Raw genomic sequence first — 26051 nt, forward strand, 5'->3', positions numbered from 1 at the left:
ACATTAGGAATAATGGTCAAGAGATGATGGGGCAGTGACAGTGGTATGTTCAAGCACAGAAAGCATGTCATTTCATTTTTTAAAAAAGGAATCTCTGTACCCATCGTGGGACTCAAATTCACATCCCTGATTTTGAGAGGTGGATGGACTACTGACTGAGCCAGCCAGGTGCCCCTCAGAAAGCATTTTAGAAACAGACCCACTTAATTGGAAGGAAGCAGTGTGGCCCTAAAAGAGCCCTGAAAGTATGAGGGCAGTAAAAGAAAAACCAGATAAACCAGTTTCTCAATAGTTGGTCTTGGCAGGAAAGCCCTGGTATGGGAGGCCCATTCTGGATGACAGAAGTCTGCATAATGTGGTCGCACACACTTGGAAGGATCAAGTTTACCACCAGGGAAGACCCCACAGGTGCTAGGCAGGGAGGCCTGGACCACTGACCTCTTGTGCATCCTCAGGGAACAGGAGCCTACGCTGGGCACTGAGAAAGTTTCAAGGGGGTGGGACTGACCCTCTGAGGGAGGTCTGAGATAGGAAACTAGAGGGTCAAGAGAGAACAAAGGAAGAGACCTGTTTTTTTTTTTTTTTTTTATTTTGCAGAAATAAACCATGTTCCTGAAGGACTCAGTGATGGACCATTTGGTGGTTAAAGAACGGGTGAGTTGTGAACTGAAGTTATCTTTGGGAATAGGAATGGGAGGATGTAAATCAGTAAAAAGCCTATGGAACCTGATGTGTCAATGTGGGTTCATGACTGGAACAAACATACCACTTGGGGGGGTGCTGATCGTGGGGGAGACCATGCACACGTGGGGTGGGGGACATTTGGGAAATCTCTGTGCTTTCCCCTCAATTTTGCTGTGAACTTAAGGTTGCTCTTTAAAAAAAGTAGTCTTGGGGCGCCTGGGTGGCTCAGTGGGTTAAGCCTCTGCCTTCGGCTCAGGTCACGATCTCAGGGTCCTGGGATGGAGCCCCACATCGGGCTCTCTGCTCAGCAGGGAGCCTGCTTCCTCCTCTCTCTCTGCCTGCCTCTCTGCCTACTTGTGATCTCCCTCTCTGTCAAATAAATAAATAAAATCTTTAAAAAAATTAAAAATTAAAAAAAATTTAAAAATAGTCTTTAAAATAATAGTTTAAAGAACAGCTGTAAGACGGACTACAAGCGGGGAAGGATCCACATGTTCTCACAGGAAGGATAATGTACCATTCCTCGAGCTGGGTGGTGGGTTCACGGTGGTTTCTCTGGTCTGTGGCACACACACACTTGTATGTATGCTAATAATTACCACATTTAAAAGGTTAACCAGAAGTACTAGGTATTCATTACACAGAGATCTGAAAGCCAGCCAGGGCGAGCCCCACTCCCCGACTTGGCCCGCCCACAAGCCTCCCCGGAGGCACAGCTGTGTTACCTGTGCATCTGCATGGAGCGCTGCATGTTACACTCAACAGTGAAGCATGGACACTGCATCAAAAACTCACGATGTACTGTTTGGTGACTAACGTAACACAATAATAATAAAAAAAAAAAAGGGGCGCCTGGGTGGCTCAGTGGGTTAAAGCCTCTGCCTTTGGCTCAGGTCATGATCCCAGTGCCCTGGGATCGAGCCCCACATCGGGCTCTCTGCTCAGCAGGGAGCCTGCTTCCCCCTCTCTCTCTGCCTGCCTCTCTGCCTGCTTGTGATCTGTCTGTCAAATAAATAAATCAAATCTTTAAAAATAAAAAATAATAATAATAAAAAAAAAAACCCTAAAAAATAAAACAGTGAAACCACTCCAGCGGTTTCCCCTGCTGCCTCTGATGTCACCTTTGATGACAAACAACTGTGGTATTTCTGGCGGAGTGAGTTCAAGTACAACTTCAATTCTTAAAACTCTACCTTCATCTTACTGAGACGCTTCAGCTTCTTTCTGCTCCACACTGTCGCCACCGCGGCTGTCAACTGAACCCCAAGATGGGCCGTCAACGGGTTCAGGAAGTCTAAAATTTTTTGTCGTATGGTCTAGAACGCGGGAAAGAGAAGAGTTAGGGCAGAGTAGTACCAGGGCTATCATGTTATAATCCCGAACATGTTTATTTTTGTGGGATAACACACAACAAAAGAAATAAAACCACAGAGGAAGTTCTCGCACTTTGGTGGTTTTAAAGTAAACGGAAGAGGATCCCTTCGTGGCTCCAAGGAGATCCACGGGTCTCTTGTGAGTCTCCTCCTTTCTGAGAACATTCCAGAGAAGGGCCATGGTGTTGACAATTCGAGGCAACTCTTCCAGAATGGCATTCTTGGCATTTTTCAAACTGGTAGGATCGCTTACAGCGGTGGTCTGAAATTGAAAATGAGTATGAGACTCAGCTGTGTGTGTGGCACTGGGTCCCTTCCCGAGAGGCCAGGGCATGTGTCGGGTCGGGGGTGGGTAGTCTGGGCCCTAGCACTCCCCTGAGGAAGTCCCACCAGCCGTGGTCTGGAAGCAACATGCTTCCTGTGCACGTCAACCTGTAGCCTTCCTTTCTGGGCACCTGGGAGTCTAAGGCTCCACGTTAGACTCAAGTCATTTGGCCAAAGCATTAGTTGCATTCAAAAATTTAATCCCCCAAAGGACAGAGCAACTGACAGCTAAAATGGCTTCAGATTGCAGATTTCACAAACACCAGGAGGTCAAGTAAAAAATACACGGGAAAAATATGACATTTTATCCCATTTGGTTACTAATAAAACAACAGGCAATGGGAAGGCGCCTCGGGGAGTGCCCGAAGAACTAAACTACATCTGCGTTACTTTTGAATATTTGTGCACACATATTTGCATACATGCTTGCATCATTTGCAAGCATATATTTCCACATATATTTATGTTCCTTACACGTGCACATTTCTTATTTTTCTTATTTGAACAGGTCATAATCTAATGAAGACAAAACAATAGATGAAATTTGCCTGGAACTCAGCTGGGGGGAAAAAAATCTTACCTTTTTGTTTTGGTTGGGCTGTTCCAAAAGACAAAAATGACTAATGGTCGTCAGACCTTCCAAAAGAGTGAGCGGGTAATCCGGAGAAATGTTCTCCCTCTTGGAGGTTAAGCTTTGGTGAAGAAATGAGAAACTCGTTCTGAGAATTTTGAAGAATGAGGCTGTCAAGTTTTTAACCCCACCTCTACATGCAGAAAACAGAAAGCAAGCACTATCTTCAATAAACTGGGGCCCTCGTAATGAAATCGTGTGATAATAATGAGGGGCATCTTGTGTGCTATTTCACATTCATACAGTCCCTCTGGAAAAAATGTTTTCAGATGCTTTTGACTTTCTGTGAAGGTGATGCATGTTTTTATTTCTGTTTTGCAAAAGTCACGGAGAGTGGCTGCAACGCTCAGCTCACCTGGGTATCTGTGTGGAATCAAAAATGAAGGACGGAAGCATTTAGTTCCGGGTTTCCCCCTCCTGACGACGCTAAATCGGCTTCTGATTAGGCTGAAAATTACCCTCCGCCAGGCTTCCCTCGCACACTAGTCACTCATCACAAACACTGGCCTCAACGTAGTCGGCGCCTATCACGCGGTTTGCCATACCTGATAGACAGCTTCACGGATTCGCTCTCATACTGCTTGACCAGCTCGTCCAAATTTTTGCAGATCTGGACAATGAAAGGAGTCACTGTCCAGCCCAGGGACTTTCCGAAGTACGGTAAGGAATGCGTGACCAGGCTCACCCAGGCCGGGTGCATGCCGTAGCCGTAGGCCGGCTGCAGCCCCCGCACCACGGCGGCCACCAGCAGCCCCTGGGAGGTGAGCGGGTGGGGCTGCACGTACTGCACGGCGCTGATGGCCTGCTGGAAGTTCAGGGCCCTCCGCCACTCCCGGGACAGCTCCGGCTGACTGTCGGCCTCCTCTTGGACCTGGCCCAGGTGATGCTCCAAGACAAAGAGCACCTGCAGCAGCTTCAGCAGCTCGATCTGCAGCGGGTGCTCGCTCCAGATCTGATCCCGGCCCAGGTTGATGAGACTCTCCTCAAAGACGCTCTCCTCCTGCGGGACCCGGCCTCGCTCGGCGGTGGCCAGCCCGTAGCGCTTCTGGCTCGTGTACATGGAGGCGGACAGCGAGAGCAGGACAAACTCCTGAACTTTGCACCTCTGCAGCAAGCTGTGAATGAACTCCACATTCTTCCCCTCGGCAGCCTTGGCCACGGACACCAGCTGCGTCATTATTCTAATCAACACCTCCACGCTCTTGACCTGCACGTCCCGGTTGCCGAGGACGTCTCGGTGGGAGACCTTCAGGTAACAAGGGTAATAGCTGCGCAGGAAACTGAGGCACAGGTAGGTGAGGAGCTCGATCAGCAGAGAGTGGGGACACACGCTGGGGGACTGGGTCTGGAGCTTTCCATAGAAACTCTGGCCAACGAGGGCCTCCTGGTGGCGAGCGAGGAGGTTGGAGATGAGGTTGAGGTGCGCGGTGGAGCTGGTGTCCATGCTGGTCCCGGACACCGCCTCGATGAACTCCTTGGGATTGGTTTTGAGCGCGGCCTCTAACACGGAGAAGGCGTACAGAACTCGCCGGGAGTCGTACGGCTGCAGGTAGAGCAGAATGTGCTTGAACAAGGCCTCGATGGTCTCCTGCCTTTCCCGCTGCCGCTTCAGCAGCCGGGACGTGCTGAGGGCCTGGAGCTCCAGGTCCGCCTCCTCGTCACTGGAGAACGACTCCGAAGCCTGGGTCTTGTCTGAGTCCACGCGTGTCAGGCTTAATTTGGCACCAGACTTGAAGCCTTCCGCCTGGAAGGCCGCCAGCAAGGCTGAGCGCTTGGGGTGAACCCTGCCGCCCACGGGGATGGGCGCACAGCAGCTCTCTTCGTTGCTCAGCTCCTGCGGGTCGTGGGAAGGGGAGGAAAAGGAGGACGTGTTCTCGCTGTCCGTGTGGGCAGAGCTCGTGTCTGCAGACTCTGTGTGCTCGCTGCTGTCTGGGGCGCTGCAGGCCGTCCTGTCGGGAAGGTCCATGTAGTAGGGAAGGTCATCCTCGCTCAGCTCACTCCCCAGTGGACACTTCTCCGGTTCCTTCTCCACCTCGGCCCAAATGGCCTCACGGTCAACGGTGGTGAACTGGCTCAGCGGCACGCCTTCTTCGGAGCTGCCTTCCTGAACCTCGGGCGCCCCACAGGGCTCTTTGAAGGGGCTTTTCTTCCTGTTAAACCAACGGTGCAAGTCTTCTGAAAATTACAAAATGACAAATGACTTCAGGACAGAAGAGGGAGCTCTGGTAAGTTAATTCGAGAATGATCTTTATCTGAAACCCAGACAGAAAGATCTAGGTTAATAAAATCCCCCCATAAAGCTACAACGCCAGAGTCTACATTGTATTATGGACAAGAGGCAGACCAAGTAAAGGTGAACGGGTCTTTTAAAATGTTCAGGGCATCAGAGAATATTGGCTACACTATCACAGAAAATACAAGTATTCCAACTTTTACGGGGAGGGTGATTTAGAAAAAAAAAAAAAAAAAGCATTATTATGTTGTTCCTTTCAAGAAATGAGTTTCCTGGGGTGCCTGGGTGGCTCAGTGGGTTAAAGCCTCTGCCTTCGGCTCAGGTCATGGTCCCAGGGTCCTGGGATCAAGCCCCGCGTCCGGCTGTCTGCTCAGCGGGGAGCCTGCTTCCCTCTCTCTCTCTCTGCCTCCCTCTCTGCCTACTTGTGATCTCTGTCAAATAAATAAATAAAATCTTAAAAAAAAAATTTTTTTTTAATTTAAAAAAAAAAAAAAGAAAAAGAAAAAAGAAATGAGTTTCCGGGATGCCTAGGTGGCTCAGTTGGTTAAGCCACTGCCTTCAGCTCACGTCATGATCCCTGGGTCCCGGCATCGAGTCCCGCATCAGGCTCCTTGCTCAGCAGGGAGCCTGCTTCTCTCTCCGACTCTGCCGGCTTGTGCACACTCTCTCTCTCTCTCTCTCTCTCTGACAAATAAATAAATAAATAAAATCTTAAAAAAAAAAAAAAGAAAGAAAGAAATGAGTTTCCTTTTAAGAAACGTATCCCACAGAAATGTCAGGTTTTCAAAGCAGGAAGGTATTCGGTGAACTCTCACGTGTGAAGACAAGCTGGAAGGTGAAAAAACATGACAAGACTGAGACAAGTTACAGCACAAGCTCGCCATGGAGGACTATCTGGGTTTTTCAAAGACACATCTGTGGGTACTGGTATGGAGCAATGTGCAGGATGTATTAAGTAAAAGAAGAAAGACCAAGCCACAGAACCAAGCTGTGCTGAACGAGCTCACTTAGGGGACAGCACTATAACACGCAGCTCTGAAAAAATCTGGAAGACTGTCCACCAGCCACCAACAGGACCTAGTCCTATCAGCGAGCACTGCAGGGGACTTCCGTGCGTGGTCTGACCTCCTTATTACTCCAATTGTTAAAATAAGCATGTAAGTACTTCTGTAATCAGAACATATGCAACGCTTTAAAATATTCGGGTCTCCTCAAAACAGAACACCACCCAGAAAGAAGTCTTTGGTAGGTACCACCAAACCGATCTTTACAGGCAGCTCTCCGCAAAACTATTCTGTGAGCATCAAGCAAGATTAGGGAAGGAAGAAGAACAGACGTTAGAAATACATGAGCTGGGGGGCCTGGGTGGCTCAGTGGGTTAAGGCCTCTGCCTTCGGCTTGGGTCATGATCTCAGGGTCCCGGGATTGAGCGGGCCCTCTGCTCAGCGGGGAGCCTGCTTCCCTTCCTCTCTCCCTCTGCCTGCCTCTCTGCCTACTTGTGATCTCTGTCAAATTAATAAATAAAATCTTAAAAAAAAAAAAAAAAGAAATACATGAGCTGCCTAAGGCTCACGGTGATGTTTTCAAAATAGGTATCTACAGAGATAGGGTGGGGGGTAAAGCAGAACTCTTCTGGTTGCTTCCAGGGGAAGGACAAGGCAGGGAAAAGACATTTGCTCCTATTAGGGCCGTAGCAGGAAACATGGGTTAGAGGAAGCAGCAGGAAGTGCCCTGAGACTTTGAAAACCGGGACACGCGGTGTTAGGACTTTCTTCTTAATGCAAAGGAACTCTAAAATAATTTAGCTGCCATAAATGAGAGCCAAACTTTGAAGAAGGTGCTTTACTTTCTTACAACATGGAATAACAGAATGCCTTTTCTTTGAGAAGGCAGACAGCTTTCCTTCCTAAAGGAAAGCTAGGGGTTCCAGTTTGGGTCAGGGAACCTTGCAGAGAGAGGAAGTGTCTCAGAAATGACTGCTTGTGGGGGTGTTAGGCTGCTTCTCCCTGTAAGATAAGACTGGTGCGAACAGAAAATTCACAGCCCAGTGGGCTAAACAAGCTAAGTCAAAGCTTGTGAAGTCATCACTGAGAAAATGGCAGGAAGTCATAAAACACCACTAATGCAGGAAGACATGTTAGTTCATGAACAGTGCTAGGCACTAATCACCCACATATAATGTGCTCATCGGGTTTATTTTAGGCTCGTTTCTCTTCTTCCTGCCTATATTCTACTAATTTGTGCTCAAGATGCCTCTGGGAGTGCCTGGATGGCTCAGTCAGGTAAGCCTCTGAGTCTTGGTTTCAGCTCAGGTCATGACAAAAAAATGAACAGGCAGAAAAGAAACCACTCTCCTTGGTGTCGAACGTCCACAAATAAAAGTTATGTTTTAGATACGTACAACTGACCACATCACATGGAAATTTCAACTTCTCGGCCGTTCATAGCTGGAGGCAACCTAAACTACCCCTCGGTCTAAGCAGGGATCTGGAGAGAAGCGTCAGCCTAGCCAGACACTGAACTACAACTCTTCTAAGCGGAGGTACACTGGGAGACACTGGGGGAGAGGGTCTGTTATTCTTTCCTTCTGCCTTAGGTGCACTTGAATTGTTTTCAGTAGCAGAAGAATAAAAAATCAGCTATTTTTATTGGAACATGGGTTACAAACAATCTCTTTTTTTATTAAAAAAAAAAAATCTGATTTTTCAGTGAAAACAACAAACCCACTCCCTAGCATTTCTAAGTGCTGGTTCGTCTGCTCCTTACATTTTAAGAGTCCTCACAACTTTACGAAGTGCCCTCACACTGCCGGTATCCGGCCAAACCACTGAGCGGGGGCTAAGTGCCTCAACTGTCCCCCTTGGCAGCTGGGGTCTGCAGCTGGGTCCAAGGGTCCTGGAGCCCCTTGCTCCCTCCCAGGCCCAGGGACACTGGGGACACAGTGCTCCCCCGGCTGCCCTGAGAGGTGTGCTCACCTGCTGTGTTCTCCTGCTTGAGGCAGTGAATGGAGGTCCTCTGGGTTTTGGGCTGGAGCAGGAGCAGAAGCATGGGTTCCAGGATGCGGGCCACATCACCCAGGGAGAGCGCGCGCACCAGCCAGCCCTGGGCTGCTGCGCTGATGGCGCCGTCCGTGCAAGCCAGGCTGTCCAGCACGACAAACAGGGATCTGTGGGTGGGAGGGGTATCATGGAGCCAGCATCTGGCAATCCCATGCACCAGGATGCCCCTGGGGAGCTTCATCCATGCTGGGCCCAGGAGACCCAAGCAGACAAAGACAAGAGGATTTCCACCCTAGAGTCACTGGAGGAGCTTTTTAAAATCCTGATGCCCAGGCTTCACCCCAAATTGATTAAATTGGCTATGGGGGTGTCCCCTACCATCAGAATCAGCTGGCATTTCTCTAAGGGTGTGTGTCTGGCCCCACACCTAGTTTTGGAAACAAGGAAGGGGATTTTTTTTTAAGTGCAACAGACTGTACTGCAATAAAATTCACATCTCAAGCACACGGTTGATGACACTCAAGCGTCCACACTCAGTGCAGCTACGGCCCCGATAAAGACCCAGACCACTCCACTTCCCTACAAAGGTCCCCTCACAATGCATGATCTCAAAGCTGCTCAGGTGATTCTGCTGCATGGGCCTCCTGCCCCAGAACCAAATTAAGAAAATCCCTACTACACATCCACACGAGTCTGGCCTGAAGTCACTCAGGGGATCATGGGAATTGTCTGCTGGGCATCCAGAAAATGGGGTCATGCTATCCATTTCACACGCTTTCCCCTCCCGGCCCAAGACCCCACCCAGGAACCTCGGCAAAGTCTCCTTTGCATTAAGAGTAATGTACCCATAAGGACCACCTTACCTGTCAAAGGAGCGATTGTGAGATGTCACACGACTGCCCTGGGTCTCTCTCGTCAGGTGCCAGATGACGGAAAACCTAAACAGAGCTTCCAGTCTTGTTCCCTTGATGAGGAAAATAAACAGAGTGAGGCACCTACTCCTCTCACAGCACACTACAGTCACAGCAAACCCGGCATGAGTAACACACACGAGCTCAGCAGAACGACAGCAACATCAGCAGCGGTGCTAGGCTCTTGGTGGTCTCACATGGCCCAGGGGAAAGGAACCGGCATCCTCTCCTCCTGGACATGGAAGAGCACATTCTCAAGACTCCACATTAGCTCATGTCCAGGGTCACACCTGGGCCTGTGGTCGAAGATCACAAGACCACAAAGAGCATGGTGTTCTCACATACCTCAGACGTGCCAGGCCCAAGTGGTTCAGAGCACAAGGACACAACCTGACCACCAAGGATGGCAAGGGTGATATATTCTCTATGACTGCTTACATCATCAGTAGCTCTAGGATCCCTGCAAGCACTCAGGGTCCTGCAAACGTCATGGGAGTTGGGGGAGATTTCCCTGGTGGTCTTAATATGGACACAACCCATATTTTTAGGACTCTAAAGGGGATGGCCAGTCCTTCTGAAGGCCTCCCAATCCTGAGATCCTGTAACACCTCTGCTTCGTGATTAGGATGACCACTGAGCTCCAGAAGGGCTGAATACATGTAAGTCTGCCTGGGTACGTACAGGGATGGGTGACCTAGCAGTTGGGATCTTTGCAGGACGCAGATGACAGGCTGCAAAGACCTACCTTGTCAGGGTCCAGGAGGGCATGGCAGATGATGTCTTCACAGATGTTGGCCGTCGGGGCCAGGCAGTGTAGCCGGTAGAACAACTCCACACAGGTGATGTGATGCTCCCGGGTCTCCTTGTTCAGCTGATTCCAAAGCACACGAGCCACCCTCTGGGGCAGAAGGCAGAATGTGTGAACACGGGCAACAGCCATGCTTCCTCCTTGTGCCAGTCCAATCCTAGCCCCAAGGAACTGGGTCTTTAATATACAAAGGAGTACCACTAACAAACAAAAGGAAGCAAACCAAACCCCAAACCAAACCAAACCAAACCCTCACCAGGTGACGTTACAGGTTAAACTTGAAGGTGTCTCTATACCCAGTGTGGGCTCAAACTCACGACTCTGGGATTGGGAGTCACATGTTCAACTGAGTGAGCCAGGCATCCCAAAACTACTCTTTTTAATTTTTAAATAAGCTCTATGCCCAATGTGGGGCTTGAACTCATGACCCCGGGGATCAGGAGTCATGTGCTCTCTCAAATGAGCCAGCCAGGTGCTCCTTGAAACATGGAAGTTTGACCTTGTAGCTAAGCACATGGCATCTCTCGCAGAGATATTAACATTATTTCAGGGAAGAAATCAACAGGAAGCAAGAACCTACCGGCTGACATATCCTTTCGACAAGACAAGCAGACTTGACCAAGCCTTACCATATGCTGTTACCGGGGGTTCCAGAGCTGTGGCCCCCAGGAAGTGTGGTGGATTTGCACTGGTCTCCAGTCTCGAGGCAGACACACTCACAGCACCTTACCACCTACAGTTGGCTTACACTGGTTGCCACATGGTACTGACGAAGAATCATGGCTTTCTGCTTTAATTCTACAAACCTGTCTGTTCCCATTACTCTGTGCAGTGCCACGGCAGATGCCCAGTTCACTTTCAGGTCACAAATCACACCCAAATCAAGTCTTATACCTCCTCAGCCCTGATCTTAGCTCTTTAAACCTACGGGGCCTAGAGTGGCTACAGCCCCTCCCAAAGTCCCAGGAAGCACCCGGGGGTGGGGGGGGGCGCCTAACCCAACCAGATGAGACTCAAAGTGAAGGACCCACTTCCGGAAGGGAATTTCTGAAGGCATTCTTCCAGGTCATGGGAAAAGACCACACATCATAAACTGTGATATTTTATAAATATATCTCAGGTCAAATGATGTTTTTTGACCCACTTATTTCTATTTGACAAAACTATCCTCTCTGTTAGATCAAATTAACCGTTGACTGGCTGGAGCCCCTAACCATTACTTTCATTACTTTTTTAATCTAAGGGAATGTGACCAATTACCAAATTGCAATGAAACCTGATACAAAACTTTTAATTAAGCAGAATAATCCCCTTACTTGTCATCCCTGTGGGCAAATTTATGTGGAAGAAACTCCTTTTGGGAGGTTTAGAACCATGCTTTTTGAAGGGTTAGGGAGCTGATGTTGATCACAACACACACCCCTGCTCCTTCATCGGTGTTAGGCTTCTCAATCCCTACATTCTGAACACTTTCTTAGTGACTGAAGTCTGCCATTACCACCTGATTGGGAAGGTCGGGCCACTCATGGGATAGTGGACCTTATTCTCTGCATCGTGGGCAACGCAAACACTGGCATGTGGGCTATTCTGTGGGAATGAGCAAAAGATCGGAGCCAGCCCCACACCTGGAGCCCGAGAACCGGGGCAGGGCCCGGCTGCTGGTGTGGGTGGCTTCACTGCTTCCCACCCAGCATCTCGATGTGAGGAGCAGCCAGCTAATGCTGCCATTCTGGATGGCTTTACACTCTACAAAGTGCAATCCAGTGCCTGGCGAGTGGTAAGCACTCAGATACGTACCAAATATGACTCAAAATAAAAATCAAGGCTTCAGAAAGAACTCAGAGAAGCCTGCCTTCCAAAAACATCATCAAGGGTACATCGTTAAAACAAGAGTGTTTAATGCAATCACTGTTATTCTATTAATAGCTTTCCGAAGACTCACGGACTAAATTCTGCCTTCTGTTCCATTCCCTGTGCCTTATGACACAATGACCCCACACTTCTCAGATACAAGCAAGAGCAAGAAAGGACTGGTGCAGTCACTGCTACTGTATCATAGTGACGCTGTTCTTGCTCCGAGATCCACAGGGACTCAACTCAGGTAAGAAAGGGAGTGGGTGTGGGACGAGGTGCCCAAGCCAAACAGCAATCAGATGGGGCTCCACCAGGACCTAACCCCGCAGACGGGGTCTGAGTGCACAAGTTAGTCTGGCTGTGCGAGGAGCTCTGTGAACTCTTCCAGAAAAAAACTACCATAGCTGATGAAAATTATTAAAAAAAAATCACCAAAACCCACAAATCAAACATTTAGAGTTTCTGGAAATTATCCTAAGAGCACTCAGGCAATAAAGAAACATTTATTCAAGAAAATCTTCTAAATTCCAATAAAAGCAACAAGTCTGTGGCAGTGGAACTGTGACCCTATCCACCCCAACTCAGCCCAGCTTGGTGTGACAAGGAACATGACTATTTACTCCAGGTGGAGTTCCCTCCCCCCAGCTCCCAGTCCAAGGCTCTGCATCTCCGTGGAAGGGGCAGGCCACAGCATTTCACGCCTCTTCCTCGCTCCTGGGAGGAGGCTGTATCCAGACACTGCAGGCCAGGAGTGCTGGAGTTCCCATCATTCTTACCCTAGCGTGCTTGTGTGGGGATGTGATGTGCTCCAAGAGGCAATCTCAGACGACTAGGGGCCACCGCTCCTGTGGAAGACCTCCCTCCAAGAGAAAACCCGTAACTGTCTCAGTTCCCAGCTCTTCCTGAGCAATGGCCATGACCCAGAGAGCCCCCTCAAGGAAAGTGTGAGGAAATTCAAACCTAGGAGTGCTCTCAAGAACAGCGGAATTCTGTAGTAAGTAATTACCACAAGCCCAGTAGCCCCACAACAGCAACATGTTAAACCAGAGGCCAGCTTGTTTACCAGAAGTAACTGGGACGAGAGATAGCTAGGAAAAACCCTCATGGGTAAACAAAACAACTCATGGTCTGGCCTCAAAAAATGATCAGACTGTGGAGTAACATAGGCCTTTGGGCACTGCTGAAAATACGAGAGCAAGTAGCCAGCCAGCAGTTTGTGGGGCTGTGACAGAGACAGCCCCACAGAGAGAACAGGGAAAGAGATGGTCAGTGAGAACCTTGCTAAGACTGCTGTCAATGCAGGTGACTGCACGTCCCTCCAGGGAGCAGCGCCAAAAGACTCACACGGCAGGGTAGACAGACTCACCAGACTAGGCAAGTCACCAAACCGTGAACAACAGACGAGGACAAAGTAAGATGGGGGGGGGGGGGTCAGAATACAGTAAAGCTGCTGTGATACACTATCTAAAATGTCCAGTCTTCGGGATGCCTGGGTGGCTCAGTTGGTTAAGTGGCTGCCTTCGGCTCAGGTCATGATCCCAGCATCCTGGGACTGAGTCCCACATTGGGCTCCTTGTTCAGCAGGGAGCCTGCTTCTCCCTCTGCCTCTGCCTGCCACTCTGTCTGCCTGTGCTCACTCTCTCTGACAAATAAATAAATAAAATCTTTAAAAAAATAAAATAAGATGTCCAGTCTTCAAAAGAAACAGTAAGACATCCAAAGAAACCGGAAAATCCAACACTCGCACAAGGAAAAAAGTGAGCAGTAGAAGGTATCTGTGAGAGCAAACAGGTGTCAGATTTATTCAACAAAGACCTCAAAGTAGCTACTGTAAGTATGTCAAACACTAAAGGAAACCATATTATAAAAAGTAAAGGAAGGCATGATGACAATTTCTCATCAAGCAGACAGTATCAACAATGGCTCAGTTAGTTAAGCGTCTGCCTTTGGCTCAGGTCATGATCTCAGGGTCCTGGGACAGAGTCCTGCTTTGGGCTCCCTGCTCAGTGGGGAGCCTGATTCTCCCTCTGCCTCTGCTGCTCTCCCTACTTGTTCTCTCTCGTTTGCTCTAGTCAAAATCTTGGGAAAAAAAAAAAAAAAAGGAAAAAGAAAAGGCTGAGTAAAATGCGAGGCACACAGATATCACCGGAACATGCAGAAACACACTTGCGTGGAGCAGCACAGAGGAGGGAGGCAGGAGCACAGGTCCACCGGGGGAAGGCTATGGCCCAGGTACAGACTGAATCCACAAGTCAAGGGCTAGGAATGGAGATGGAAAATGGTAAAAACAAAAAACAAAAAAGCCCCCCAAAACCAAAACAACAACAACAACAACAACAACAACAACAACAACAACAACAAAACCATATGGAAATTCTGGAACTAAAAGTGTAATAACTGAAATGAACCTTTCACCCCTCAGGGGCTCAGTGGCTCATCTGAAAGGATGGAAAGAAGACTCGGTGAAGAAAATGGATTGACAGAAATGATGCAATCTGAAAGAGAGAAAAAAGAATGAAGAGAAATGCACAGGGCCTGAGAGGAATGTGGGCCACCGTGAAGTGCAACAGCACACCCACGGATGGGAGTGCCTGGGAGGAGAAACAGAAAGGAGCAGGGAAAATACATGCAGAAATAACGGACAAAAACTCCCCAAATTTGATAAAACAACAACAAAAAAACATTAACCTACATATCCAAGAAGCTTGTGTGGAGGCTAAGAAAAACAAGGCTGTACCCACCTCGAGTCTAGCCCTGACATAAGTACAGCCATCTTGGCAAAGCGGAGGCTGGTACCTTGCATCCCCTCTCCACCCGCTCCCCTCCCCTCGGTGGTATGTGTGACATTCCTCAGCCAACCCTGGCTGCCCTAAAAGAAAAACAAATAGTTAACTTGCAGAGATCACAATCCTGCAAGACAGGAGTCTCCCTTGGTTTACAAATGTTCTAGAGATTTACAACAAAGAAGCTATCTTATCAATAGCACAATTTCCAGAGACAAATAACTCAGTTCCTCAAGCCCTAACATCATCCTCCCCTCCATAAAACTGAAGGAGACTGAGGTAGAAGAAAATGTAAATAAAGTTAAATTTCTTCTAAACCCAAATCTCACTAACAAGGACACTTGATAAAAGTGTGAAACTTTATCTCTAAACCTCCAATAGTGTCAGCAATTATTCCCAAGCATATGACCCACTGATATACATCTAAAGGGTCTCACAAGACGATTTTTATTATTGGTAATGAATAACCTTTTCCTCAGACAACAGCTAGCCCCTCAAGGTCCTGGAGACCTCGCTTCCAAAATTCCTTAGAGACTTACATCATCCATAACCCCCTTTGTCCTCACGCACCGCAGAGTCCACCCCTACTCTGCCTTTAAAAACTCTGGCTGTAATCTGGCTCGGGGTCCAAGTCCCTACTCCGCTCTGCCGGGTATACTTGGGCCCAAGCTTAAGCTTGTGAAATAAACCCTCGTGTGATTGCATCGGTGCTTGGCTCCTTGGTAGTCTCTTGGAGGCGAAAACTCAGGCATAACACTTGAAGCATTCGTAGTAGGATACACTCCACACGATCCAGAATGGACATATCACAATGAGATGCTAACAGACAAAGATGAAGAGAAAATCTTGAGGGCAGCAAGAAGAAAACCACTCATCAGTATAAGGGAAACCTGAGATCCAGAGCGGTCTTTTCATAGAAATGCCGAGGCAAGAAGACAGCGAGTCACGTATCCAAATGGTGAATCCCAATGTGAGTTCAAACATTCACATGAGCATTTGTTACGGGATTATTGAAAAAGTGCTGTTGGGGCATCTGGGTGGCTTACTCGGTTAAGCATCTGACTCTGATTTTGGCTCAGGTCATGATCTCAGGGTTATGAGATTGAGCCCCGAGATGGGCTCCGTGCTGGAGCCTGCTTAGGATTCTCTCTCTCCCTCTGCTTCACAGCCACCCCCTCCCCTGTGCACCAGGCACACATGCTCTCTCTCAAAAAAACTGCTGCTTTACTTAAATATTGTATATTCAAGCATATCTGGGACTGATTAAAGTATATTTATTCTTATATTCTAAGTTTCGAAAGAACAGAAAAAACCTAACCAAGAACATTATATCTAGTAAAACTATCTTCCATAAAAGGAGAAATAAAGATATTTCCAGATAACAAACACTGAGTGAATTTGTTGCTAGTAGACCTGTCTTACAAGAAACACTGAACGAAGTTGGGGGGGGGGCAGTGAGAGGGATGGAGTAACTGGGGGATGGGCACGAAGGACAGCACTTGATGAAATGAGCACTGGGTACTGTATGCTGGGTATGTGTATCACTAAATTCTACTACCTCTGAAATTCTTAACACATTATATGTTAATTAACTAAATTTAAATTAAAAAAATCAAAACTTAAGGAAGTTCTTTGATGTGTAAGCAACTGACCCCAGATAGTTAATCAAATCCATACAAAAAGCACCAGTCAAGGTAATTGTGTAGCTCTAAAAAGACAGCTTAAATGCCTATCTCCTTTCTGTCAGATGATTTTTTTGAAAGACTGAGTAGGGCACCTGGGTGGCTCAATCAGTTAAGTGTCTGCCTTCACCTCAGGTCACAATCTTGGCGTCCTGGAATTGAGCCCCGTGTCAGGTTCCCTGCTCAGTGGGGAGCCTGCTTCTCCCTTTCCCTCTGCCTGCCACTCCCCTGCTGTGGTCTCTCACTCACTCTCTCTCTCAAATAAATAAGTAAAATCTTAAAAAAAAAAATTGTGTAAAATGCAAGGCACACAGGCATCGCTGCACTATTACTAGAACATGCAGAAACACGCAACTCCAAAAATATACTGAGAAAAACTATTAGAGCAATTAAAACATTACACAGAAAAATATCCATTTGCTGGAAAAGAAAACTGTAAAGCAAAGATAAAAAAAAATAGGGAAAACACTAAGTAAAATGACACACTTCTGTGACTACGGTAAAAACCACTGAATTGTATACTTCAAGTGGGAGACTTGTATGGTAAGTAAATTTTATCTAACTACAGCTATTATTAACAACAATAACAACAACAAGAAACAAAGCCGAGAGGTAGACTCAGTTATGTGACCTGCTTGGGAAGAGCTCATCCCAAACAGGAAAAAGGCAGCCCGTTTCTTTTCTTTTTTTTTTTTTTTAAGATTTTATTTATTTATTTGACAGACAGAGATCACAAGTAGGCAGAGAGGCAGGCAGAAAGAGAGGGGGAAGCAGGCTCCCTGCTGAACAGAGAGCCCGATGCGGGGCTTGATCCCAAGACCCTGAGATCATGACCTGAGCTGAAGGCAGAGGCTTAACCCACTGAGCCACCCAGGTGCCCCAAGGCAGCCTATTTCAAAGGCTTTCAACGCACAGGTCGTTAGGACCTGAAGGGACAGTAGAGTTTCCACATCTCATTCACCCATAAATTATATAAAATATCTCTTCCTAAGTGTCAAAACTTTCCAGGGTGTCTGCGGCCCCATCCCCGCAGGTCCCAGTGAGTGGGCACATCCCCATCTGCCCCACATGACCTCCTACCCCTTGGCCCCTGTCACTGCTGCGTAGGCTGGAGAAGCAGAAGGCGCTGACCCAAGGGTGCCTCACTGACAGACTGTTTAACAGCCCCAACCCGTTAGCTCAGGCTTGCGGGAAAGATATATGAGCATCATTAGCTATAGGAACCAAACTTGAGGGTCATGAGGCAGACTAAAGGTCACGTGGCAACCAAGTTTGTTAGGTGACCCCTGGACACCCCCTTGGCCAAGCGAGGTGCAGAGGGAGCAGCCTCAGGGTCTAACAGCCCCCAGATGAGACCCCATAAGACCCAGCTGGATTCCGCTCTTGACCATTGACATCTGTGGGCACTATCTCTAGAAGAAACTTCACTTTTTCTCATGAGCTCACCAGAACTGCTTTTAGCTTTTTTTTGCAATTAAACGAGCCCTATCATATGTAGCTTTAAGTGATTTTACTTTGTCCCCTCAAAGATGAACGCAAGACCTGCTCACCATCTTCAGTGATAATATTCCCTAAATTTGACAAGTACTAAGCTTTCCTTGAAGTGAACTAGCTTCAAAGCCTTTACCCTTATAAATCAGGGCACAGTCTCTTCTTCCATATATGTAGATAACTTAACAATCCTTACACATGAAGTCCAGTCAGCCTAAAACAGCAGAGCCAGAAACTGTGCTGCAGCCTGGGAGAGAGGGACAGACAAGGCGGGCACAGGTCTCAAGCAGCCCTCTGGGGCTGTCATCAGAGCCGCCATATCCCTAGGAGAGTGACCACCACGTCGTGGACAGCTTTGAACAGATGGTTGGGAAGAGGGTCTCGCCCACCTCTGCCCAGTGGGGGATACCTGATAGAAGTCGGTCTTCTCTGCGATGACTTTCAGTATCCCTGGAGCAATGGGAGGGACTGTCACCATCTGCAGCTTGCCGAAGAACGGGTTGTGTCCAGAGCTTTTATAACGTTTCATCTTGTCTTCGATGACAAGTGCTAGGGACTGGGAATGGTTGATCACCTCCAGCAGGGTGGAGATGGCCACGTTCTGGAGGAAGCAGTCGGTCACACAGCAGCTGACGGTCATGAGGGACCTCAGCCAGGACGGGAAGCTGCAATCGCCAGCCCCTGCAAGGAAGCCAGTCAGAAAGACAGAACCACATGATGATGGCTCGCCATTTGCAGATTCGGAGACACTCTGAGATCCACAAGTCAGGCGGCCAGCAGTGTGATAGTAACCTTCTGGTGGTGCCATGATTATCAGTAATCATTCAGGGCCAGAGGACAAAAGACCCTGAGTCTGCTTTCAAAAGCTTGTCAGGTTATTCGACTTCTGAAAATGTCAATCTCAGGGCTTTGAGATGACTCAGAGTGCCTGCCTTTTATTTATTTATTTAGAAACATATAGTGGAACTCATGTTAAAAGTTTCTTTTAAATTTACATATAGTAAATCCACATTTGTGGGTATAGAGTTCAAAACATTTTTTAAGGCTCTCTTAATGGCAGGACACATGGCATCAAAGAGGCCCAGAACAGGGGTGTCTGGGTGTCTCAGATGGATAAGTGTCTGCCTTCAGCTCAGGTCATGATCTCAGGGTCCTGGGATTGAGCCCCACATCGGACTCCCCACTCAGCAGGGAGCCTCCTTCTCCCTCTGCCACTCCCCCAGCTCATGCTCTGACCCTGTCTTAAATAAATAAATAAATAAGATGTTTAAAAAAAAAAAAAAAAGAGGCCCCAAATAAACTGTGGACTTGAATTCTAAGTGCCGATCCTCCAAGTACAGTGTCATGTGTGGCTAATGAGCCACGAGGAAACTGCAGAGGAAATTAACTGTGATGACTACAAGAGGGGACGGCTTGGTCCTGTGTTCCTACCACCTTGGTCCTGTGTTCCTTAATCACTTCTTTCTTGTTTTCCACCTTCCTTTCTTTTTTCTTTTAAGAGTTCACTGCCTGCTAAAGACTGATTGTGTCTGCCCCAAATCCGTATGTTGAAGCCCCAATGCCTAATGTGATGATATTCAGAGGTAGGGCCCTCATGACGGCATTAGCACCCCTGTAAGAACAGACGCCAGTGAGATGCCCCCATGCCCCCAGGATGTGAGCACCCTGTGAGAAGGTGGCCGTCTACAACCAAGGGGAGAGTTCTTATCAGAAACAATGCTGGCACCCTGATCTTAAACTTCCAGCCTTCAGAACTGTGAGAAAGAAATTTCTGTTCCTTAAGCCATTCAGTCTATGGTTTTCTGTTGCGGCAGCCTGAGCTTCTAAGACACCGCCTATTATGGGGTGAATTGTGTCCCCCTGACTCCCCAAAATTCTTATGTTGCAGGTATAAGTCCCTTTAGGACCTCAGAATGTGACCTTATTTGGAAATAGGGTTGATGCGGATATAATGAGTTCAAACAAGGTCCTATTAGAGTGGGTCCCAATCCAATGTAACTGGTGTCCTTATAAAAAGGAAACTGAACACAGGACGTATAGTCGTACACAGGGGGAAGCCATGAAAAGACTGGAGTTATGATGCCATGAGCAAAGGAACTACCAGAAGCTAGGGAGAGGCTAGAACACATCCTTCTGAACCTTCCAGAACAGCCCAGCCAATATGGTAATCTCAGACTTCTGCCTCCAGAACTGTGGGGCAATGCATTTTTGTTTAAGACATTTAGTGGTACTTCGTTACAGTAACCTTAGCAGACTAACACAAATCTTTAACGACCGGTCTCATCAACTAGTCTATTTACTATTTATCATGAAGCACCTTTTACGTTCCAGGCCTCTTAACAGGCTTTGTGGGACTCCTCAAGTTTAAAAATACGGTCCCAGCCTCACCAATCTGCCATCTTTAAGAGGCAAGTCAAAAGCCCACACCACAAACGACAAAAACACACGTGGCAGAGAGGGTGTGGGCCACGTGACGGGACTCCTCAGGGCAGACTCCAGGGGGGCAGCCCTCTCACCGGGAAGCTGGAAGAGCACTTCGCAGAGCCGCTCTGTCTCCTCCTCGGACAGGTAGACGGGGAAGGTGGCGCAGTCCAGCAGCAGGTGGCAGGCGGCCGCGAAGGCTTCCCTGCAGCCCTCCCGTGAGCTCCCCAAGTCAACAACCACCTGCTCCATAGCCCAGTCCTCCTCCCTTTTTTGGCCGGGGCTCCTGGGCGGAGGCGATGGCAACTCTGCACTTTTTGTCTTAAACGGAGACCCTCGAGCTGTGAACAAGTCTGAGAGCATCTGCTTAAACTGGGGCACGCTGATGGGCTTCGTGTCCCACGGGTTCTTCCTGTCGGAGTCGCTGCCCGCTGAGCACGGTGGCCCGTCCTCGTCCCTCCGGCCCGCGGGCTCGTCACACTTGTTCTCTTCTCCGGACCCTGTCAGCTGTGCTCCAAATATGTTCTTGTGGGCAAAGTTGGCGATCAGCTCCTGGATGCAAAGAAACGTCCTCTGCATGCTCCCACCCTTCTTCCAAACATCGTCTTTCTCCGGAGAAACCCTGGGGACCCTCAAGTGCTCCGAGAGTTCTGGCGACGAGGCACTCAGCCCAATCCCGCTGTCTTCAGATTTAAGGGGAGGAAACGAAGCATCTTCGTCAGCCGGAATCACTGCTTTTGTGTCTATAATCACTTCACTGTTTTCACCTTTTACTGGACTCTGCGGAAAAAAAAAAAAAAGGAAATTTGTGTTGTACACATCTCCTAAGGCCAAGGAATTCAAATACCAGCTGAATCAGGCAAATCATGAATAGGTTACTTCCAGTTTTTTTGAAATCCCAATTTTCTACACCAAGAGAACCCCTGTGTAAAAGTGTATAATACAATGAAGAAGGCACAAAAGGGGAAAGAAGGGGGGGCAAGCCCAAAGAAGAGGCTCCTGGGCCCCATACTTTCCAGGAAGGCGGGCTTTGAGCCTACTTTGTATTATTTATTTAGGTTCAAGGTTCAAAAATGTTATTTAAGAAGAGTTTCTGGCATATTTAAATTAAAAAACTGAATGAGGATGTCAGGCGGAGGGCAAAATAAAGGCATAAAGAAATAAAATGAAAGCAGAAAGCCAGAATAAAGTGTTTACCCATGTACATATAAGCACCCCTCCACTGACCTACTGGTGAGTGTGTGTGTGTGAGTGTGTGTGCGCGCGCTCCATCGCTTTTTCAAAGGGACGACACTATGATCTTTAATCAGTCAACCTCTCCTCTTACACTGCTAACGTCATTAATATCCCATTAAATTTAAAACATTCCAGCATTTAAACCACTGTGCTCTACAGGGAAGAATAAAATATTCCACGCTTTGTGAAACATCGATAATTATGTTTGAAGACACATGCTTAAATTTTGTATCTGAAATCATTTAAGGGACTTTTTTATTAGCTAATACAGCTAGGAAAAAAAAAAAAGGACTAACTCTGGAAAGGGAGTTAACAGTCTGTGAGTGGGTCTGCACCCCAGTGTAGGCCTAGCCCTGAGCGCTGGGAGCAGCTCTCTTTCTGGGTGTCCGCCGCCCAGTCGGCCTGCGCTCCAGCCCGCAGCTGCACTGGACGGGTGTCAAGGGCCGAGGTTTCAAATCTTTAAGCAAATAGAAAATAAAAATAACCCAAAGACTGCAGGCCCTCAGGGGCACCTGGGTGGCTCACGGGTTAAGCCTCTGCCTTCAGCTCAGGTCATGATCCCAGGGCCCTGGGATCGAGCCCCGCATCAGGCTCTCTGCTCCGCAGGGAGCCTGCTTCCTCCTCTCGCTCTGCCTGCCTCTCTGCCTACTTGTGATCTCTGTCTGTCAAATAAACAAAACAAAACAAAAAAGACTGCAGGCCCTCAGCTCCTGACTGGTTACCGTCTTCTGGGAGGACCGTTTGGCAGGATCCGTGCCAATTTAGAAGGAGCACGTATCTCTCCAGTTTAAAAGGAAATGGGTTTGACTGAAACCCACAGAGAGGGACTGACCCTTCAGAGAAACCTGCGACCACGAGCCAGCTGCGCAAGGAAGCTTAGCACAGCACTGCCTGTAACAGTGAAAAACCAGAAATCACCTAAATGCCCTTGAGAGGAGAAGCCCGGAAGACATGGGAAAGCCACACCTAGACTATCACACAGAAGTCACCCAAGAGTAAGAAGCGTCTACATAAACCGGTATGGAATGAGGTCCCCAGAACACTGTTTGAGAACCAGAGCAAGTCAGAGACTAGTGTATGTTATGGGTTGAACTGTGTCCCCCTCAAAAGATGAATCAGTCCTACCCCGGCACTTGGAAATGTGACCTTATTGGAAACAGGTTCTTTGCAGATGGTCAAGTTAAAATGAGCTCATTAGCATGGGCCCCAATCCAACATGACCCATGTCCTTACAAAAAGGAAATCTGCACACAGGGTGGGGATGAAGACAGAGCAGGATGGTGAGTCTACAGCAGGGGGACCCCAGAACCTGCCAGCACCACCAGAAGCAGGGACAGAGGATGGAGCCAACTCCCCCCATCCCTCCCCAGAGAAAACCATCCCCACCCACACGTGGCCTCAGACTTCTGACCTCCAGAACCAGGAGGCAGTAACTCCCTCTCGTTTAAGTCCCTCGGTCAGTGGTACTTTGTTACTGCAGCCCAAGTAAATGAGCATCTCACTTATGTGTCTAAAAGGACACCAACACCACACAAACACACACACACACATAGCAAGGTCTGGACAGTGAGCCAAATCAAACCAGTACCTGTAGGGGGGAGTGGCGGGGGTGGGCAAAGGAAGGGGGGTGGTCAGCTTCCACGCTAAAAGCTTCTGGGAAGCGTTTGAGGATTCTAGAAGCAGATTTTAGGTAACACCTTTACATCCTCTGGTCTTTACTTCTACCCTAGCCCACCCTAATTACTTCCCGCTCCCAGGAAGTAGGCCAAGCCCAGAGAACCACATCCGCTCCCCAGGGCTGTACCGTGCTTCCACTCGTGGGCTCCATGTCCAGGTAGGAAGGTGGCATCTGGACCTTGCTGAGCACTTTGAAACACGTCTTCAAGGCTTGGGTGAGCTCTGGTAAGCTCAACGCCTCCATCTCCTCGGCCAGAGGCTGCACCAGGCAGCCCAGCACCTGAGGGAGGTACTGGGTTTGCACTTCAGAGTAAAGTTCCTGTGGAAAACAGACATGCGTTTAACTACAGGTTTCCAATTTCTGGTCAGGAAAAAAAAAAAATGGTGCCTTAGAAAGTCCATTTTTTTTTTTTTTTTAAAGATTTTATTTATTTATTTGACAGACAGAGATCACAAGCAGACAGAGAGGCAGGCAGAGAGAGAGAGGGAAGCAGGCTCCCTGCCGAGCAGAGAGCCCGATGCGGGACTCGATCCCAGGACCCTGAGATCATGACCTGAGCCGAAGGCAGCGGCCTAACCCACTGAGCCACCCAGGCGCCCGAAAGTCCATTTTTTAAAAAGATTTTATTTATTTATGAGAGAGAGAATGAGAGTGAGTGGGGGTGGGGGGGTGAGCAGAGGAACAAGCAGGTTCCCACTGAGCAGGGGCCCGATGCGGGGCTCCATCCCAGGGCCCTGAGATCGTGACCTGAGCCGAAGGCAGAGGCTTTAACCCACTGAGCCACCCAGGCGCCCCTATAACCTCTTTTAAATAAGACATAAAAGGCATAGGAGATTACATTCAGCTACATCTTCCATGCCAAAACAAACACTGCAGGTGTGCATTTACGTGCAGCCACTTTTCAGGAAGGTGAGGTTTATCAGGCCAAGGACACTAACGAGAACGTGAACAACAGCAAGCACAGAGCCGCCTCCTCTCGGCCAGGGGCCTTACCAAGGGGATGACGTCCAGGAGGAACACCAAGAGGGTGCAGAGTTCTGACACCGTCGGGGGAGGGCCGATGCTCTTCCCCACAGGAAAAGCCCGCTTCGCTGGTCTACACAAGTCACAGGAAAAAAAAAAAAAAACAGATCAATTTTTTCTCCTTTAATAACTTCAAGCATTTCTTATGATGCGCAAGCAAGTTACCCTATTTCAAACATAATGAAAGGCAGCTCTGTCATTCCGGTAAGGAAGCTCCAGTGACTAAAACTATCAGACACAGAGTGTCAGTCTGTGCCTTGAACTTGCTTGTCTCCAAAACAGGTTCACTCAGACCTGCGTGCCACCAGCTCCGATGAGGGCAGGCCCAGGCCCAGGTGGGATGCCACACCCAGCGGACCTGGAGCTCCAGCAAGGAGTGATGCTACGCGCCCCCGCAAACCATGTTCCAAGGGCCGTCTGGGTAGCAACATTTTATTCCTTGGAAAAAAAAAAAAAAAAAATCTGAAAAACAATGGCCAAGTGTATAATTTCAGTAATGGGTGTGTGTGTGTCTGGCATTATTTCTTATTCTTTCTTACATTTGAAACTCTTTGTAGTTGATTTTTCTTTTCTTCTTTTTTATTTCTTAAAGAAAACACACCTTGGGAATTCTGAAATGGAAACAGGCTTCGGTTCAACACGGCCTTGCTGCTACCCCTGGCTCTGGCTACAGGTAACTGATTCATCACAGACTTGAGTGCCCACTGGGCCCTGGCTCTAGAGGACACAGAGGGGCACAGTGGGGAGCAGCTGAGAGGTCAGGCATTCCTGGGTTCCCGCCTCGGCTGGCCGCTAATTCCTGTGCAATGCCACACGATGGGCCTCTTGTCCCTGGGCTCTGACTTTCTTATGTGATCCAAATGTCTGCTTCTCTTTGGGGTGTCCTGAGGAGATAACGAGTATACCTGGAAGGCTTTCAGGCCAGAGAAGAGCCCACAGCAAACAACAAGGAAAACTTCTATTGAGTTGCCAGGTAGGGAAAGAACAGTGACACCAAGGAAGTCTAACCGTGTGACTCAGGACAGGACAGGGTCTGAGAGATGACACTATTGCTCCCCTGTGGAGAGAGGGGCCTGGGATAGGCTGACAGGGAAGCATGCGGTTCCCCAGAGCGCGCCACGGTCCACAACGGCGAGGTGGTACAAGTCACTGACCAGGTGAACGGTGACATAAAGCTGCTCATGGCAGCTTAAGACCTTAATGCTTTTATCTGACCAGTGATACAAAAATTTCAGTAAGAATTTAAGAAGACTAATGATTTTAAAACCATGCACTCTAGTCACAGAACCACAGATCTCCACCCCTTTAAACAAATGAGCTTCCGGGAACGCTGCGTACAGTTGTATCTGGTCAATGTAACGAGAAAATGCAGAAGGTTTTCTCGACTTAGAATTAATAAATAAGGAAGCTCGAGAATTCTGGGGCACAGAGTACCTGAGGCTTCTTACCGGCAATGTTTTTTTATTCTACTACAATTTTAAGAGAATTCTTTCCCATCATGTGCTCAGCAGAGACCACCCAACCTGAGCCATATTAACAGCTATGAGACCACAAAAGCCTCCTGAACATTCCATAATCCCAAACTGGATACTTACCTAAAGCAGTCCTCAAAACACCTGGTCATATAGTCCCAGAGAAAGTCTGTGCTGAGGGATGTGATCAGCAAATTCACTGTTTTAACAATCTCAGAGGCATTTCTGTTTTCTTTTATTGCACTGTAAAGGAAGGCAGATGCTCATGAATGCATCTATGAGAAGCCGTCTATCATGAGAACACCATGTCTGAAAAACTGTAATTCGTTTACTTACTTCTAGAGAGACAGACAAATCCCAATAAAGGTAAAAATGTTACTGGCCTGATATAGGAAAGAGTTTGCGTAACGCCATCCTAAACAATATTTATATTGTATAAACAATATTT

General features: G+C 48.1%; 1 protein-coding gene across 5 annotated transcripts in view; it reads right to left on the reverse strand.

Moving 5' to 3' along the window:
- DOP1B (DOP1 leucine zipper like protein B) overlaps positions 1-26051 on the reverse strand; it is a 106299-nt gene that overhangs the window by 27880 nt on the left and 52368 nt on the right. For all 5 annotated transcript variants that reach the window (XR_004383616.1, XM_032865360.1, XM_032865358.1 and 2 more), the window contains exons 11-22: positions 25727-25846; positions 24102-24204; positions 23235-23426; positions 20290-20974; positions 18183-18454; positions 9901-10053; positions 9108-9208; positions 8221-8411; positions 3558-5187; positions 2962-3073; positions 2131-2319; positions 1878-2000 (exon numbers count right to left, since the gene is read on the reverse strand). Coding sequence is in view for 4 of the 5 variants with exons in the window: in XM_032865360.1 (XP_032721251.1) it covers positions 1878-2000; positions 2131-2319; positions 2962-3073; positions 3558-5187; positions 8221-8411; positions 9108-9208; positions 9901-10053; positions 18183-18454; positions 20290-20974; positions 23235-23426; positions 24102-24204; positions 25727-25846 (3871 nt within the window). In the remaining variant the exon portion in view is untranslated. The remainder of the gene's footprint in view (positions 1-1877; positions 2001-2130; positions 2320-2961; positions 3074-3557; positions 5188-8220; positions 8412-9107; positions 9209-9900; positions 10054-18182; positions 18455-20289; positions 20975-23234; positions 23427-24101; positions 24205-25726; positions 25847-26051) is intronic.

The sequence above is a fragment of the Lontra canadensis genome, unplaced genomic scaffold (genome assembly GCF_010015895.1).
Source record: "Lontra canadensis isolate GAN:19392208 unplaced genomic scaffold, GSC_riverotter_1.0 scaffold29, whole genome shotgun sequence".
In the NCBI taxonomy this organism is placed as follows: domain Eukaryota; kingdom Metazoa; phylum Chordata; class Mammalia; order Carnivora; family Mustelidae; genus Lontra; species Lontra canadensis.